Raw genomic sequence first — 19,141 nt, 5'->3', positions numbered from 1 at the left:
GAGTTATCAGCTAGTCACCTAGCAAAATGTGCACAAAAATAATTACTAGCTCTTAGCTGAAAAGGAATATAGCTCACACCAAACTCTTATATGTCATACAACAGAGAAATGAGGGCAATGAGATGCATTGTTTACTAGCTTATTTTAACATGTTTATGTTCTTGATAATTATGATCAACACAAACGGCTGAGAAACCCTGACAAAGAATTAATATTTTTGGATTGTGAGACCAGAGAAATTGGGACTACACTATACATGTTAAAAATAGTGCATCAAGCTATCCCTCCCTAAAATCTAAAAGATACTGTATAAGAACTACTTTAATTAAACCATAGGCATTTCATCACAGATGTTAAGTACATTTCTACAAGAGATTAGTAAAAAGGCATCCCTAATATTCATCCGTCTAACAAAAGTTTTCTGATTACTGAAGAAAAACCAAGATGCTTACACTACCAAAATAAAACAAAATTACGCAAAATATATTATCTGAAAATGACAAAAAAGCAAGCAGAAATAGGACTTTTCATAAAATTACATTTGAATTTTGTTTTACTTTTAAAACATGTTTTAACTGAAATTAGAGGCTCAATCAAATGAATAGATTTTGAAACTACATACAATAATGCAGTCTATGGAAAATGACAGCTCATTTTCCACGAGTATTGTTAATATCTAAAGAGCAGTAAACAAAGAAAGAAACAATATGAAAGACAACCTTACAACTCTGAATGGTCAGATAATGACAGCTACTAAGATACTTACCGAGAGAAAGGCATGAACAATATCTGCTTTTATTGAACTGAGAGGCTTGTCTCGGATCACAACAAAAATTTGTTCTTCCTTCTCCAAATTGATAAAATTTCCAAACCATGACCGCTTTGCCAACCTATCGGGACAAAAACTGACAAAATCAGATAAAAGACATATTATCTGTTTGAAATTTCACTCTTTTCAAGTTTATATTCTTCTGAAGTTCAGCAGACCTAACAGAACTGCTACTTTAACTAAGTTATTATTATATAAGAAAACAATGAGACAAATGGGATAGCCTAAAACTAGAGGGATATCCCTAAAATATAAATGAATGATCCACATTTTGCTTATGACAATTATATATTATCATATACTTTTATACTATATGGAAGTTATTCAGTATTTAGTGTAATAGTTCATTATTTTGTTTTAAACTCTACCGGTTCTCTTTAATTTACAGAATAAATACATTGTTTTACTGTCTTAGGACTTACTGTATTAGTGTTCCTAGTCTTTCTGAGATAACAACTAAACCTGCTTCCTTTACTATTTGTTGCCTTAGTTGCTCTGTGTAAGAAAGGACAGAGCCAGTTATATTTCCTTAGAAGGCTGGCATCCTTCAACATCTGCAATAAGATGCTGCAGATGTTCTATCAGACGGTTGTGGCGAGCGCCCTCATCTACGCGGTGGTGTGCTGGGGAGGCAGCATTAAGAAGAAAGACGCCTCACGCCTGGACAAACTGGTGAGGAAGGCAGGCTCTATTGTTGGCATGGAGCTGGACAGCTTGAAATCTGTGGTAGAGCGACGGGCGCTTAGCAGGCTCCTATCAATTATGGAGAATCCACTGCAACCACTAAACAGTGTCATCTCCAGACAGAAGAGCAGCTTCAGCGACAGACTGCTGTCACTGTCCTGCTCCACTGACAGACTGAGAAGATCATTCCTCCCCCAAACTATGCGACTGTTCAATTCCACCCGGGGGTGGGTAAACATTAACATTATACATAGTTATTGTCTGTTTTTCCCTGCATTATTATCAATCTTTAATTTAACATTGTTTTTTGTATCAGTATGCTGCTGCTGGAGTATGTGAATTTCCCATTGGGATTAATAAAGTATCTATCTATCTATCTATCTATCTATCTATCTATCTATCTATCTATCTATCTATCTATCTATCTATCTATCTATCTATCTATCTATCTATCTATCTATCTATCTATCTATCTATCTTAACCTTCATAAAGGTGCAGTTTGCCAATCAAAGTGTGTGTTCCATTGCATGGACATAGCAAACCAATCTATCACTGGAGATAAACCAGACTTTGTGTTGAACCATGACTCAAACCTTGGCACAAGAAGGAATGAAAATTAATTTTGACAAACTAATTTTTTAAATATAATGTGCTCTGAAGACATTCAAGAAATGGCTGATTATCTACAATGATTAAACAGTGTTTTCTATGTTCAGCAAACCATTGTGGCATGTGGCTGGGGGTGGTACCCAGCCGGGATGCCCAAAAGAACCGGAGGAGGGCTTACGCCTCCTCCAGACCATGAGGGGGCGACCGCCCTGGTGGCTGTGGGGACCACGGGTAGAGAGCTTTGAAGCTCAGCCCTGTAGGGGCCCGTGGTCACCGCCAGGGGGTGCCCCGATGCCTATGGAGCCCTGGACCTCAGCACTTCCGCCACACCCAGAAGTGTTTCCGGGTGCGCAGCCGGCACTTCCGCCACACTGGGGAGTGCCGGCGGAAGATTGTCGGGAGGCACCTGGAGCACATCTGGGTGGCTATAAAAGGGGCCGCCTCCCTCCATTCGAGGGCTGGAGTCGGGTGAGGAGCAGGACAGAGCTTGGTGGAGAGGAGTGGAGGCAGTGAAGAAGGCAGAGTGAAAGAGGCCTGGACTTTGGGGGAGTCTTGGGGGTTTGTGGTGCGCTTATTCTTGTAAATAGTTGTAAAATAAACGTGTGGTGGTGCTTAATATGATGTCTGCCTGTCTGTGTCCGGGGCTCGTTCCACACCATATATTGTATGTCTTTACAAAACCCAAGGAGAAGTTGCAATGCCACATTAGAATTTGAGGAAATGGTGTAATTATAACACAATAGTCATATTTCAAACAACGAGATATTATACAATAACTGTACTTTTAAGAAAGTATGCATTATAACATACAAAGAGATGATGTGAATTTTACCAATAGGGAATAATACCTGCATTTTTTCATCATAATTTATATGTTACTTTTTTAAACCTAATTGATTTTGTTGTAAGTGTTCCAATCCAATATGGAGGAATATTTCGAGCAAAATAAAATAAATCAGAGCAGGATGAATTAGCAGAATATCTAAAACAAACCTTCATTTAACTGAAGCAGCCATTTCAGTTACTGATTTGAATGCCATTATGATAAGTTCTAAGACTTATTTCTTAGGCAGTATACAACATTGATGGTAACGTTTCAGTACAGTTAAACATATATTATATTTTGGATTCTAGGCTCATTTCCTGTTTCGTTTTGTTTTTGGCAGAAACCATCACAGGTTTTGGTAAAGTATTCTTTCAGATTTAGTTGGGGAATTTGGACTTGGAAATTATAAAATATTTATTTTCATACCATTGTAGGATTATGTACATGTTTGTGATAATTTACAAAATAAACTGCATATATACTGCATAGCTTGACTGTTCTTCATTTAATATACAGTGATCCCTCGCTATATCGCGCTTCGCCTTTCGCGGCTTCACTCCATCGCGGATTTTATATGTAAGCATATTTAAATATATATCACGGATTTTTTGCTGGTTTGCGGATTTCTGCAGACAATGGGTCTTTTAATTTCTGGTACATGCTTCCTCAGTTGGTTTGCCCAGTTGATTTCATACAAGGGACGCTATTGGCAGATGGCTGAGAAGCTACCCAACTTACTTTTCTCTCTCTCTTGCGCTGACTATCTGTGATTCTGACGTAGGGGGTGTGAGCAGGGGGGTTGTTCGCACACCTAGACGATACGGATGCTCGTCTAAAAATGCTGAAAGATTATCTTCACGTTGCTATCTTTTGTGCAGCTGCTTCCTGAAACGACATGCTGCAAGGTGCTTTGCATACTTAAAAGCTCGAAGGGCACGTATTGATTTTTGATTGAAAAACAAACTCTGTCTCTCTCTCTCTTTGTCTGCTCCTGACGGAGGGGGTGTGAGCTGCTGCCTTCAACAGCTTTGTGCCGCGGTGCTTCGCATACTTAAAAGCAAACAGCCCTATTGATTTGTTTGCTTTTCTCTATCTATGTGACATTCTGTGCTCCTGACAAGCACTCCTTTGAAGAGGAAGATATGTTTGCATTCTTTTAATTGTGAGATGGAACTGTCATCTCTGTCTTGTCATGGAGCACAGTTTAAACTTTTGAAAAAGAGACAAATGTTTGTTTGCAGTGTTTGAATAACGTTCCTATCTCTCTACAACCTCCTGTGTTTCTGCGCAAATCTGTGACCCAAGCATGACAATATAAAAATAACCATATAAACATATGGTTTCTACTTCGCGGATTTTCTTATTTCGCGGGTGGCTCTGGAACGCAACCCCCGCGATGGAGGAGGGATTACTGTATGCCAAAAGATTGGCACTGAGGAATGCAGTGTTTAATTTTTCCCCAGGCATAATAAAACTCATGTTACTTAAAAATTAATTTTTATTAATATATCCATACAAAGTTCAAAGTATCATGCAGAGCTGTGTGGTGAGGATCAATGTTGTTCTTAGTAAGCAAAGGTTTACACTGGGGTTGCTGTTCTATTAAAAAGTGTAATTGCAATTAAGAAATAATTTTCAAATAGAAAAGTTTCAAATAGAAAAACCATGTTAATAATCGCTTGCGTAAGCATATTGAATTATTGCAACTAGTTTAGTGAACAGTTTTGTGTAACAGAAATAATGCTGAATGATCACCTAACATACTTCCCAACCCCCGACTCCTTGGGGTTGATCTAATATTTGGGAAAACCAATACGTAATGTGAGAAACAGACAGTAACTCAGCCCTGCCAGAACGCCCCTGAAAGGGAAGGATGGGGGAAGGCAGCTACTTTTGGACACTGCCTCCCCCAAAACACTAGATGGCAGCCCCCCTGGAGTGTAGTGGTGCCCTGGATTCCCACAGGGCATCCTGGGACTTAGAGTTCAATTTCTCAACCCTATTGGGTGCCGTGGGTGGCACCAGAAGGTGCAGTGAAAGGACCTGGGGAGTTTTGCTTCTCTTATACCTCGGAAGTACTAGGAATTCATGAGGACGGATGCCCCAAAGTACTTCTGGGCTGATTAAAGAACTTGGGTTCTCCATGTGACCCAGAAGTGCTGGCAAGTCACATGGGAGGAAGAACAGAAGCACTTCTGCATCAAGGACTATTAAAAGGACTGTTGGGATCCCAGCAAGCGAGCCAGAGTCGGGTGGAGGTGGACAAAGCTTGCTAGGAGGTGTGGAGGAGAAAAGAGAGAGAGAGAATTGTGTTGATTATTGTATTTATTTGTATTAGTTGTGGCTGTGGTGCTTAGGGGCACTATTTATATAAGAAAAGAGAATTAAAATACTTCTGAGTGCTTTAACCCTGTCTCCTAAGGGTCTATCTGTTGGGTTTAAAGGAGCAACAGTGCCACCTAGTGTCCACAGTATGTTCTTGACAACATACAAAAAAGAGAACATACCAAAAAGCACAACAATTACACCAAAAATTACATTTTACAAAACAGAAGCATAAAACCATGGTTCAGCTTTAGTGCACAATCAGTGCTACTATAGCTCAGGTTGTGCTTAACTACATGATAGATACACTCGAGTCAACTCCGTAGCTGTTACCTAGAGAGGAGAAGTCATTAATTACACTGAAAATATATATAGATTACTGCGGTGGGTTGGCACCCTGCCCAGGATTGTTTCCTGCCTTGTGCCCTGTGTTGGCTGGGATTGGCTCCAGCAGACCCCCGTGACCCTGTGTTCGGATTCAGCGGGTTGGAAAATGGATGGATGGATGGATATATATAGATTAGGCTTTTAAATGGCAAAGAATAGACTAGAAAAGTTCCAAATACACATCTGTTAGGATTATCTATTTAACTGTTTTAAATTGTGTATTGTCCTAGAATATATTATTATTTTAAAATAAGTCTAACTATATTAACCTTCGGCCCAAGTCTATGGAAATATTACATGATCAGTTTCCACTATTGCCTAATTTTATTGGTTTCAGTATAATATAGGCTATTGTAGGTTATAATATTGGGTATATTATGGAACGTACAAGTAATTCAACATCAGCAACATACAATAATCCTCTTTAATAAAATCCCTGTGTGCGTCCAGGTGTCCGTGTGTGTGTCTTCCGGTGAAGTGCGCATGCGCGGGGCACGGTGCGATGCGCGATATTACTGTCAGAGAAAGTTACAGGCGTTTTACGGAAATACAAACCAGTATTACTGCGAGAGGAAATTAAAGGTACACAATACAGTGACGCATATTACAGCCACATACAAGCCAGTATTACTGTCAGAGGAGGTTAAAGGCATATTACCGACGCACACGCCTGTATTACCGCCAGAGAAAATTAAAGGTATATTACGGACGTACAAGCCAGCGGACGTACAAGACAGTATTACTGTCACAGAAAATTAAAGACACACAATACACGGCGGCAGCCCACGAAGACCGGTCAGCTCAGCAAGTAAACATCAACAAAAGAAAGGCTGAAAGAAAGAAAAATACGACCAACAAAAAGAATGAGGTCAAAGTCCTTTGCCATTTAATATAGACTGTTCCTACTAATGTTTATGCACTACTGTTCTAGCGCCCGGTATTGTAACATTCTAAATGACTAGTAATAATAATAATACATTTTATTTATATAGCGCCTTTCCCATGCTTAAGGCAGTCTTCGTTGGGCAAAATCTGATTGAGGTATAAGGAACCAAGGAATTCCCCTCTGCGTTACTTGCTCTTTAGCTGCTTGGGCATAGCTAGCACCTGCACTGTGCTGCTTCAGATCAGATATCTCTCCATGGGCAATCAAAAAAGCTTGATAGAAAATATATTTGTTGCCAGGGACAGGGCTGACCCACTGACATTCTGTCTTGCACACAAACCAATACCTTGACAGCCTGTTGCTTTTCACAAGCAGACCTGAATTAGCAGATATGACTATATCTTGCTCTGGAAGTTATACTGTGGAATGTGATTTTTTTATTTTTTACCATCAACATGTGAACACAACATAATGTGAAGAAGTGCTTGTATGTCTATTAAGTTACCATGACACATTTCATAACTAGTGTTATATGTGAAACAATGTGTATGAAAATACTGGTCAAATCCTGTCTCTTACTGATTCAGTACAGTATGCTGTATTTTATGTTTCAATATGGGACAATCCATGTTACAAAGGATAAGTGGAGACTCTGCTTGTATGTGTGGATGACAACCACTATCAATAAACAACACTGGAAACAATCGAGCACTATTAGTAGACTTGGATTACTTTAACACTGTTTCTTTAAGTGTGATGCCTGGCCAAATTGACTGGATTAAATTAACACATTTAGGGGTTAAAAAATTTAATCTGGAAATTTTTTTATGCGTTAATCAGACACGTTAATTGTGATTAATCAGCAGCTCTAGTTTCCACCTATCCATTCTTTTACAAATCCTTTTTAACAGACTTTTTATTCACAGTGCACTAATGAAAACTGTTTTATCCAAGAAGAACCCTGTCCCATAAAATACCAAGCATATATTTTAAAGACATTTTATAAATATCTTCCAAATGGCTCGACATGCCACAAGAAATCTGGTTTTCAGAACTTCATTGTGATAACAGCCATATGCATATAGTCTATACAGTCTATGGTTGGTAACATTTAACTAAGGAGTCAGACAACTGTCCCAAGATTGCACTTTACTTGGTGTAACATTGGCCTTTAAGCTTTATACAAACATTTAATGATGAATGATTTTTTAAATGAAAAATTCAATAAAAATGAAAATGTGATTCTTTGAGTTCACTTAGGCACACTGTATTATTAGAATCACAAAATGTAGATAATTATTTTTTAACAATTGTATTATTAGAATCACAGAAAGTGGATGGTTACTATTTTCAAAGAACTATAGACACAATTAATCCACTTGGAGTATCTTGACTTTAGCCCATGAGCACCACGCATACCCAATCATGACAAAGAAGCTGTCAAAAGAATTGATTGAATTAAACTCAGCTACACTGAACTTTGATTCAATCTTCTTCTTCCTTAGCAATTCTCACTTTTAGGTACAAGAACACAGTCTTGCACCATCCTGAGCTGACAAGACACCTAAAATAATATAACAAGTTTAACAAGAACAGAAGGTTTATTGCTATTTATTTGGTATTTTCAAGAAAATTATTTTTAAAGACCTTAACATGTATGAGTATATGTGCTTGGAGACATTGTGTTATGGCAAAGAAGATGCCAAAGAATACTTGTTTACAGAAGTAAGAGTAACTAGGAAGCCAGATTATGTTGTGCCAAAGATAAGTTTAAATGATGAAACAGAGAAACTAAATGAATCGTTAACAAAAAGCTAATTTGAAGACATATGCAGTACTCACTCTGGAGAGGATTCTGGTGTCAAGCTAGACATATCTTCAGATGTTGGAACTGTAAAAAAAAAAGAGAAGTGCAAATGTTGTTTCATTAGCTAACATTTTGCATTGTAATGTTAATATAAATGTAGTCAGACAATCTATTTCATAAATATTCCTGCTTATCTCTGTATTTAAAAAAAACATTTGCAATCGAGAATGATGAAAGTCTATGAGTGAGGAACCTTTCAAAATCATTATACACAATTTCACAACTCATATGTATTCAGAATTACCACTAACCAACTTGGTGTTCAGATGACTTTCTAACAAAACGGATACAAAACCACTAAATGTTTACATTTAATCTGCAGAGAGCTCAGGGTACCTGCTGTCAATGAAACAGGAGATCATGTACATAATTATTGGCTGTAAAGTTGGGCATGGATTTGCCATTGAGCACACCAATTGGGATCCCCTTTGGCAAGTGTGATATAAGAAAATGAGGTCCACAATCATAGCACACATTGTTCAAATTTATTTGTGTTTCATGTTATATTCAAACCAAAGAAGTGGGTATTTCTGTCTGTTAGCTTGAATTTAAAATATTTGTGCAACTGGCCTCTTCCTTAGAATACTGTATATAGTAAAATGTTTGCTTTGTTCTTGAATGTGTATGTATGATTTATATATTGGGTCAGTTTTTGGCAATTCACTATACTATACACATGCATGCTGCAAACCAGTAGCAAACATTGTATCTTTTTTCAACTAATGTTACATAGGCTCGGTGTTTTGTGTTATTTACAAAGGCTTTGTTTTTATAGTGAACTGTTAAAGCTTTGCAGTAACATATATGCAGGTTCCAGACAGAATAAAGGAAACACGTATGTACATTGATCATTGGAATAGCAGAAGCTGGCAGAACAACTGCTGTGCACCTTGGTATTAATTTTGTAAATGGAATTGCAGAGGCTGGTAGTACAACTTTGGTGCCCATTAGCATTAATTTTGTAAATGCCTGAAATTAATTTGGACAATTTGGACAACACAAACTTCCTATAAAAAATTCTTCATTTTGGTGTTGGTATAACGGGGGTGGAAAAAATACTATACAGACAACACTTCAGTATCTCTCAACTGGTTTAAGATCTGGCAACTGCACATTTATACTGTTGTGTATGCAAAATAAAAAGCAATAAAAAACAATAACCAGAAGTTGAAACTAATGAAAAAATATACTATGAAACAGTATAATTAGAAATAGAAAGGTTAACTCCAAAGTATGCATCTAATACAGAATCAACTTGACATATTCATATTGGCTACAAGGTTGAGGAATATTGATTCAAGGGTTTATATATATATATATATATATATATATATATATATATATATATATATATACAGGTACCACGCCAAACACCAGGTAAAAGTATAATACTTATTCATTTTATTATAATACTGTGCGCTAAGCACCCTCCACATATAATACTCAATCCTCCAATATAATACTCAATATAATATAATACTCAATCCTCCAATCCCAGACACTTAGCCACCCTTCCTCCCAGCTCAGCTCAGCATCTGAGCTCTCCCAAAGTCCTTTTATATCCCCTGACCCGGAAGTGATTCCAACCCTGCAGTCCATGATTCGTTATCACTTCCGGGTCAGATTAAAAGTCCTTTTCTTCATCCCGGAAGCACGTTGTTCCTTCTGTCCATGTGACCAGGACGTGCTTCCGGGTTATAGGGCATGTAGCACTCCCCAAGCCTCCCTACAGCGGCTCCTGGTGGTCCCCATGATATCCAGCAGGGCTGTTTGTAAAAACTACAAGGTCCGTGAGGCCCTGCTGGAATTTGGGGAGCCTCCATACTGCTGGGAGGGATCCACCTGGCAGTTTGGAGGTGTGGGCCGGAATATATGGCCGCCCATCCCTCACTCTATATATATATATATATATATATATATATATATATATATAGTGAATTTGACACTGTGTAGTGCCCGACACAGCACAGACTCACTTGGAGGCACGTGTATAAAACACAAAGACATTTATTTTTCTTCAGCTGGAGGGCACGTCTACCCCGTGAACCCCCCAGCCACAACACAGTCCAAATAAACACAAACAACACTTCCTTCTCGAACCACCACTCCTCTCTGGCAACCTCATCCTCTTCCTCCCGATTCTGGCTCCTGAGTGGTGGTTGCTGACCCTTTTTATAGCCCACCCTGATTGCACTTGCAGGCGGGGCTGTAGAGGTGTTCAGGCAGGCTCAGAGACCCATGCAGCACCCCCATGCAGCCCCAACAGGGCTGTGGAAAACTCCATCTCCCATGGAGCCCTGACGGAAACTGAGGCACCATCGTCAGCCAGGGAGGCTGCTACCAAGCGTCCCAGGGGATGTACTGAGACGCCAATTGTTGCTCCCCTGGAACATATGTAGAAGGGGCGTCCTGGCCGGGCATCGGACCTGGCTGCCCGCCACAATATATATATATATATATATATATATATATATATATATATATATATAAAGGACAAATAAAGCTCCAGGTAAAATATATACATACTTCTGCCTAACTGGAAATTTGAATTTGAAACATGAAAACTGATGGAAACTTACATTCTATTTTTCTGCCTTTGATATGGCAATGTTCATAAAGGATAAGTTCAGTATTTTCCAAGTCAAATATATTTCATCACATGGAATATATATCAGTTTGCCACATGAATATGCATTATAAAGTAAAAGCATTTTATATAAAGTTTAAAAAATAACTCACTTTCTGTTGTGTTTTATAATTGAGCATATGGATACCTGAGGTCCCATTATCAAGAAAAGTCTTAAAACTTACTGAATACATCCATTTCACAAACCAAAAATGTAACTGAGTATTGATCTTCTTCTTGAGTTTGCACACATATTGCACAATAGCATATCCATGATGTTTTGAGAAGGTAAAAAAGCAAAAAAAAAACAAAACAATTTTTGTGAGATTCATCCATTTTAAAAGGAGACCACTTCATGTCACTCAGTATGTCTTCCTCTGCCACCCCCTTCCAGCACTGTGGGCATGAATTCACCTCAGGAAGTCATTGCCAAGTGCCATTATTGAATGTTGATGCCTAAATGTGAATCGCTGTCTCTGCTCTGTAGACAACTAGACAATAATAACTGAAAACAGCACACTTATGATTGGTTATATTTTTGATGTAGATTACTATTTAACATTTTGATAATTATCTGGGTGGCACGATGGTGCAGTGGGTAGTGCTGCTGCCTCACAGTTAGGAGACCCGGGTTCACTTCCCGGGTCCTCCCTGTGTGGAGTTTGCATGTTTTTCCCATGTCTGCATGGATTTCCTCCAGGTACTCCAGTTTCCTCCCACAGTCCAAAGACATGCAGTTTAGGTGGATTGGCGATTCTAAATTGTCTCTAGTGTGTGTGTGTGTGTGTGTGTGTGTGCCCTGTGGTGAGCTGGCGCCCTGCCTGGGGTTTGCTTCCTGCCTTGTGCCCTATGTTGGCTGGGATTGGCTCCAGCAGACCCCCATGACCCTGTGTTTGGATATAGCGGGTTGGATAATGGATGGATGGATAATTATCTGTATAAATTGTAACTTTTATTACTTGAATTACTTAGTGACTTAAAGAAAGAAAACAGCTTTCTTTAAGCAAGTCATTGTGAACTCCCCAAAGTTTGAGGAATGCTGTAACTGGTTTTGCAAGTGTTCTTTGTTAGAAGTCTGTGCATGATATTCTATTCTATATATTCTATGATATTCTATTGGCCTTTCCCCCCCAGTTAGGCCATAAACTGACCAGCTAGTCTGAAATGAAAGGGCAATCTAGCTGGATAAAACGGTATGATATTCAGCCAAACGTCTTGCTGAGAAATAAGATTTGTTTATGAAACGGGCTGGAGGACTGAGGTGTGTCTGTTTAGGACTGGTTATTGAATATATAGAGCCAATCTGTACCACAACATCCCACTGGTCCATGACACATGGCAGGAATTGGTATAAGTTCAATCTCTCTACCTCTTTACCTCTCTTTGCCATTTACAATCCATGAAGGATGATCCCAGGGTATATTTCAATCAAAGGCCATGCTGGATCATGGGACATGCTAGATAAGGCTAGACTAATCAATCAGTGAGCCACCTGGGAGTCTAAGTAAGATGAACTGATTATTATCCAGGTTGTATTATTACTTTTCTGCCAACATTCATTTTAACTCTTCTTCTTATTTATGAGTATATTGTCTATAATACATAAAGAAATATGTATCTTAAATTCAGCCTGTTCTTTTACCTGGTGTTTTAAATGTAAAAGGGATATAGGGAGGAAGAGCTGAACTACTGTACTTGACATTGTGGTAAAAATCTGGGATTTGAAGCATTCTGGTATAGTCTTCATAATATGTTTAAGTATCAGTATAAGATGGGAAAATAGGGTCACTTAAGACTCTACCAAGACTAAACAATATTTTCTTTTACTATTTGGATGCTTATTTATTTTTCTAAAATACTACCTGGTGCCACTGGATTGAAAATGTTCATGTGTGCTTCAATGAGTGAGAGCATGCATATGGTATGTAATCCACTGACATGAAATAAACAAGATGTGATAGGCATCTATTCATCCATCTTCCTAACCTGCTTATTCAGGTCAGGGTCGAAGGGCAGCTAGAGCCTACCCCAGCAAACATAGGATGTAAGGCAGGAACAACACCTGGACAAAGTGCCAGTCCATCGCAAGACAAACACACACAATAGGGCCACTTTAGCAATGCCAATTCACTAAGTTTAAACAGTTGGAAATTTAGTAAGTTTAATACAGATGTTTTATCATACAGGGATAGTGCAGAGCTGTCATTACTGCTTCAGTGTGCCAAGTTCCATACAGCGTCTGTATGTTCTCCTTGTTTATTTACAGACTGATTGGTAAAAATGTCAGTGAATTAACTCACTCAAAGACACTGTGCTCAGTTCTTTTATTACCAAATCATTGGTTTGCGGACATTCAATCTACTCTATCTCACACTCTGCCCTTTTCATTTTCTTTGTTTTTTTATTGTGTGTGCATAAGGCATGTCATGAAAAAGAAAAAGTCTTTTATTAGAAATACAATACAGTGTAATCAGTTCAGTTCAGATTTATTTTTATGTGTATAAAATATAATTAAACACTTTTGTGTGCTTTTCAACACGCTGCCACATGGCATACACACACAACAGTGTAACTTGCTTGTGTAACTTCAGTGGTGGGCTGATGCAAGCAGACAAATGAGCAAGAAACATATATTACCTTAGAAAATAGCACCAAGAATCTCTGATAAAATCATTATTTCTAATTTCCTTTTGTTATCACAAAGATATGTCATAGACATGGAAGGTATGTTTTCTTAAACTGAAACCTTTGCTTTTTCAAAGTGGATTAAAATGGTAAGTTTTAAGACTTTTTCTTTTATCATTGGACCCCGGTATTCTACAGCCCCATTGCAAACTGCAAGAACAGACAAGGAATTTTAAAAATTTATAAAAATGCTTCATTTTAGAACTAAATAAATATATGCCATTATTTTGAAGAAGTAACTTCAATTTGGAAAAATACTAAATTTATCCTTTAAAAAATTATTTAGTACCCAAAATGCCAATGGGTTTCAAGGAATGAATCCTGTTCTTTAGGGTATTATGGTTAAACAAAATAACAAAGAAATAAAGAAAAAGAAAACACAATGCCAATAAAAAGAAAACACAGTGCCAATAACCCATTTGCTGTGCACATTGTTGTCTGGTTATGCTATACTGTACATGGTAGATTACCTTTTTTGATCTGGACTAGAGAAGTGGAAGTTATTTTATGCTTCAATGAATATATTAACAATTATGTCCCTAATCTGTCCCTTCACTCAATTACGATTTCATTTTTATGAACAATTTATCTGTTTTGTTGTTCTTTAGGGTTATTGCACATTCAGACTGAAATGATCTTCCCAATCTGGCCAATGAAATGAAAGCACATTTCCAGCAGGGAGGTTATACCAAGACATGAATCCATTACGCATATAAATGAGCATTTTTCCTTAACAGGGATTTCACAAAAATATCAGTCTTAATAAATAATGAACAATACTGTGAAAAATAGGCATGATGAACTCAATGAATGAGTGAGTTTTGCAAGTGCTTCCCAAAACCATTCATTATCTGACACTGAATGGGTTTAAAGTACTTATTTGTTGGCTCCTCTTCAGCATCTATATCAGAAAAGCACAGAGTGTTGATAAAGTGAACGCTGATCCCACTTATTTCAACTGTGAATTATGTTATATTGTCATATCAGACATGTGCAAAATAATAAAAATATTTTAAAAAAGTTAAAAAATCAACTAAAACATGGGAAAACACACAAAATAAAAAGCAAATTAAATTAATCTACTAATTAAAAATCTATAAATGGACTCAAAACATGAAGTGGCTTCCTTGCTGAAAAGAACAATGGTGAACAACAACAGGAATGATGCAACACTTCACAAAAGGAGATAAAACTACTTATGGAGGAGATGGCAAAAAAATGTTGTTTTCCAAGGCCCATGGAATCACATTTTCCTCGTGCTCTCAGTGTGCTCTACAATATGTTGTTTTGGTATGTGGTGTTATACCACTCCTCATCCACAGTTTGGAAATTCACCACTGAAGATAGTATGCGAAGAGGATACCCACCATCTCCCAGTAGATAGATAGATAGATAGATAGATACTTTATTAATCCCAATGGGAAACCAGCCACCAGCAAATGCACCATCCCTTGCCATCTGATACACTCCAGATTTGCACCACATAAAGGTATAAGCATGTATCTGGGTGCATATCACCTGGACATTAACTGCCAAGAACTGTTTTTGATAAGTGTAGATGGGATTCAAGAAGCTGGGAGTATGAAAAGGGATGAGCGTTCCATTCACTGCACCTACAATGCCAATTATAAACCAATTTTAGTGTCATCATCCAGTCCTGCAGAAAACTGTATGTAGCTGCAAGCATGGCATAATAGTGATGTGATCACTCCACAGCCTTATGTAATTATCCATTAGATAGATAGATAGATAGATAGATAGATAGATAGATAGATAGATAGATAGATAGATAGATAGATAGATAGATAGATAGATAGATAGATAGATAGATAGATAGATAGATAGATAGATAGATAGATAGATAGATAGAGAACATTAGAACAATCTAGAAGAGAACAGGCCATTTGGCCCAACAAAGCTTGCCAGTTCCATCCACTTAATTCTTCTAAAAAAAACATCAAGTTGAGTTTTAAAAGTCCCTAAAGTCCTATTGTCTACCACACTACTTGGTAGCTTATTCCAAGTGTCTAAGGTTCTCTGTGTAAAGAAAAACTTCCTAATGTTTGTGCGAAATTTACCCTTAACAAGTTCCAACTGAGTCCTCATGTTCTTTATGAACTCATTTTAAAATAACATTCTTGATCCACTGTACTAATTCCCATCATAATTTTAAACATTTCAATCATGTCACCTCTTAATCTTCTTTTGCTTAAACTGAGAAGGCACAGCTCTTGAATTTTTCTTCATAATTCATCCCTGGTAGCACTGGAATGAGCCTAGTTGCTCTTCTCTGGACTTTTTCTAGTGCTGCTATGTCCGTTTTGTAGCCTGGAGACCAAAACTCTACACAGTACTCTAGATTAGGCATCACCAGTGCATTATAAAGCTTTGAAAATATTACTGACATACTTTATATAAAGGCACTGTTTCTTGTTTTTCAACCCCTTACTTTGTGTAAGAATTATACTCTTATTTTATTGTTTTGAGGCATACTGAAATAGTCCTTCCATTGTTTTACAGTTACACAGTTGTGTTGCTTATACCGTGTTTCCCCGAAAATAAGACAGGGTCTTATATTAATTTTTGCTCCAAAAGATGCACTAGGGTTTATTTTCAGGGGATATCTTATTTTAATCCACGTATAACAATATACATTTATTCAAATACAGTTATGTCATCTTCTGGAATATTGTACCTTACAATACCATCAGAATGTACGGCGGCATATTTGAGCCACAGGAAAAAAAAATAAGAACATAATGAAAATGTTTATTTTGTAATTAAAGTGGAAATTTCAGCTTTAAACTCGAAATGTCCACTTTAACCTCATAGTTTACTTTATCATTAAAGTAGACCGTCGTAAATGTCATCTTAAAAACGACCTAGTTGTTAATCGCTGGGGCTTCCTCCTGACCTGACAGCAACGGCAAGCAGCAATAGATCACCACACAAAACGCATTATATTTATGATATTACAGCTCTCTGCACATTTAGAATCCTTAGATTTATACTTGTTATCACTTTCATGATTAAATGCATTAAAATATGTATACGTATGTATATGTATTTTATAGATAAGTCGTTAACTTCATTTAAATAATGAATACTGTTAATAATTACACATATGGGGGCGACACGTTTGCAGAATGGTAACGCTGCGGTCTAGCAGGGAGTCGTGTCCCTTGTGATGCCTGCCTGGAGTTTGCATGTTTTCCTTGTAGGTTTCCACAGTGTGCTCAGCTTTTCAACCAAAGACATGAAAGTTTGGGGATTTGGTGAAGCTACAATAACGTTAGTGTATGTGTGTGCTTGTGTTCTTGCAATGAGCTGATGTCCCGTCCAGGGATTTTGTTTCTGTCTTGTGCCGATGCTTCTGGAATGGGCGCATCCCCGAATTGATCGATGTACAGTAATCTCTCGCTATATCGCGCTTCGCCTTTCGCGGCTTCACTCTATCGCGGATTTTATATGTAAGCATATTTAAATATATAAAGTGGATTTTTTGCTGATTCGCGGATTTCTGCGGACAATGGATCTTTTAATTTCTGGTACATGCTTCCTCAGTTGGTTTGCCCAGTTGATTTCATACAAGAGACGCTAGTGGCAGATGGCTGAGAAGCTACCCAACTTACTTTTCTCCCTCTCTCTCTTGCGCTGAGCTTCTCTGATCCTGACGTAGGGGGATTGAGCAGGGGGGTTGTTCGCAAACCTAGACGATACGGACGTTCGTCTAAAAATGCTGAAAGATTATCTTCACGTTGCTACCTTCTGTGCAAGCTGCATTCTGAAGCGACATGCTGCACAGTGCTTCGCATACTTCAAAGCTCAAAGGGCACGTATTGATTTTTCACTGTTTGTTTTTATCTGTCTCTCTCTCTCTCTCTCCCTGCTCCTGACGGAGGGGGTGTGAGCTGCCGCCTGCAACAGCTTTGTGCCGCGGTGCTTCACATACTTAAAAGCCAAACAGCCGTATTGATTTGTTTGCTTTTCTTTATCTCTCTGACATCTGCTCCTGACGCAAACTCCTTTGAAGAGGAAGATATGTTTGCATTCTTTTAATTGTGAGACGGAACTGTCATCTCTGTCTTGTCATGGAGCACAGTTTAAACTTTTGAAAAAGAGACAAATGTTTGTTTGCAGTGTTTGAATAGCGTTCCTGTCTCTCTACAACCTCCTGTGTTTCTGCGCAAATCTGTGACCCAAGCATGACAATATAAAAATAACCATATAAACATATGGTTTCTACTTCGCGGATTTTCTTATTTCGCGGGTGGCTCTGGAACGCAACCCCCGCGATGGAGGAGGGATTACTGTAATCATTAAACATCCTTTTTGGAGATATTGTAGGAAGGTGTCCTTGGAATTTAATGGATGTTTCAGGCACACGCGTCACATCGCGTGAAGTATAAACCCAGCCTTAGGTGCCTTACTTTTCAGCTGACGATCTTGAGTAGGGCTTATTTTTGGGGTAGGGCTTATATTACAGAGCAGCCTGAAAATCATGCTAGGGCTTATTATCGGAGTAGGTCTTATTTTCAGGGAAACACGGTAGGTAAGTCCCTGTAAACTATCTATAAATGTATACTTATCTTTCATCTCACTACATGTAACTGATGCAACTTCTATAAACTGTTTAATCTTGTTTTTTACACTGCTTCATCAAATAAAACATTTTAATTATGCCGTCATTCACATATGCTTTAAGGAGTGTGGAAAGCAGCCTGGACACAGACAGGCGGACACCGTAGGTTCAAATGCCAACACATGTTTATTCATAACTATTTACAACTATACCGCACACAACCCAGTGCCCCAGCACCAATCACCCTCAAGTCCGGCCTCTTAACAATGCCTCTCTCTTCTGGTCTGCCTCCACTTTTCTCCTCCGAGCTCTGTCCTTCTTCCACCCGACTCCAGCCATCGAATGGAGGGAGGCGGCCCCTTTTATCTTAACCTGGACGTGCTCCATTTGCCTCCCAATGAGCTCCTGCTGGCACTCCCTGGTGTGGCAGAAGTGCCGGCTGCCTCCGGGTGTCCCTGGTCTTCTTCTTCCCAGGCATCTGGGCGCCCCCTGGCCGTGACCATGGGCCCCTATAGGCTTGAGCTTCCATGCTCCTTTCCCGTGGTCCCCATAGCAACCAGGGCGGTCGCCCCCCTCGTGGTCCACAGGAGGCATAATCCCTCCTTCGGTCCTTCTGGGCTTCCCAGCTGATTACCGCCCCCAGCCGCTCGCCACAGGAGTAACAGGTAAGCACCTATACAAAGTTTTTTTTTTCACAATAATGATCTTTCTTCAGTAAAAGGTAACTTACTTTTAATAACTCATTGTCACTTCTCTTTTATACCTTAGGAGTTCTAGATTTTACTCAAAAAGGCATTGTGTTCTGTTGTTTTTTATTTCTTTGTTGTTTTGTAA

The 19,141-nt window shown here is 38.5% G+C and overlaps 1 protein-coding gene across 8 annotated transcripts in view; it reads right to left on the bottom strand.

Annotated features, from left to right (window-relative positions):
• Positions 1-19,141, bottom strand: part of LOC114660688 (serine/threonine-protein kinase BRSK2-like) — a 221,142-nt gene that overhangs the window by 23,188 nt on the left and 178,813 nt on the right. For 4 of the 8 annotated variants that reach the window (XM_051933874.1, XM_051933876.1, XM_051933878.1 and 1 more), the window contains exons 15-16: positions 8,390-8,438; positions 767-905 (exon numbers count right to left, since the gene is read on the bottom strand). In XM_051933874.1, coding sequence (XP_051789834.1) covers positions 767-905; positions 8,390-8,438 — 188 coding nt within the window. The remainder of the gene's footprint in view (positions 1-766; positions 906-8,389; positions 8,439-19,141) is intronic. The other 4 variants (XM_051933875.1, XM_028813545.2, XM_051933879.1 and 1 more) reach the window with 1 other exon arrangement.

The sequence above is a fragment of the Erpetoichthys calabaricus genome, chromosome 11 (genome assembly GCF_900747795.2).
Source record: "Erpetoichthys calabaricus chromosome 11, fErpCal1.3, whole genome shotgun sequence".
Lineage (NCBI taxonomy): Eukaryota > Metazoa > Chordata > Cladistia > Polypteriformes > Polypteridae > Erpetoichthys > Erpetoichthys calabaricus.
This window is presented reverse-complemented; position numbering and strand designations above follow the sequence as displayed.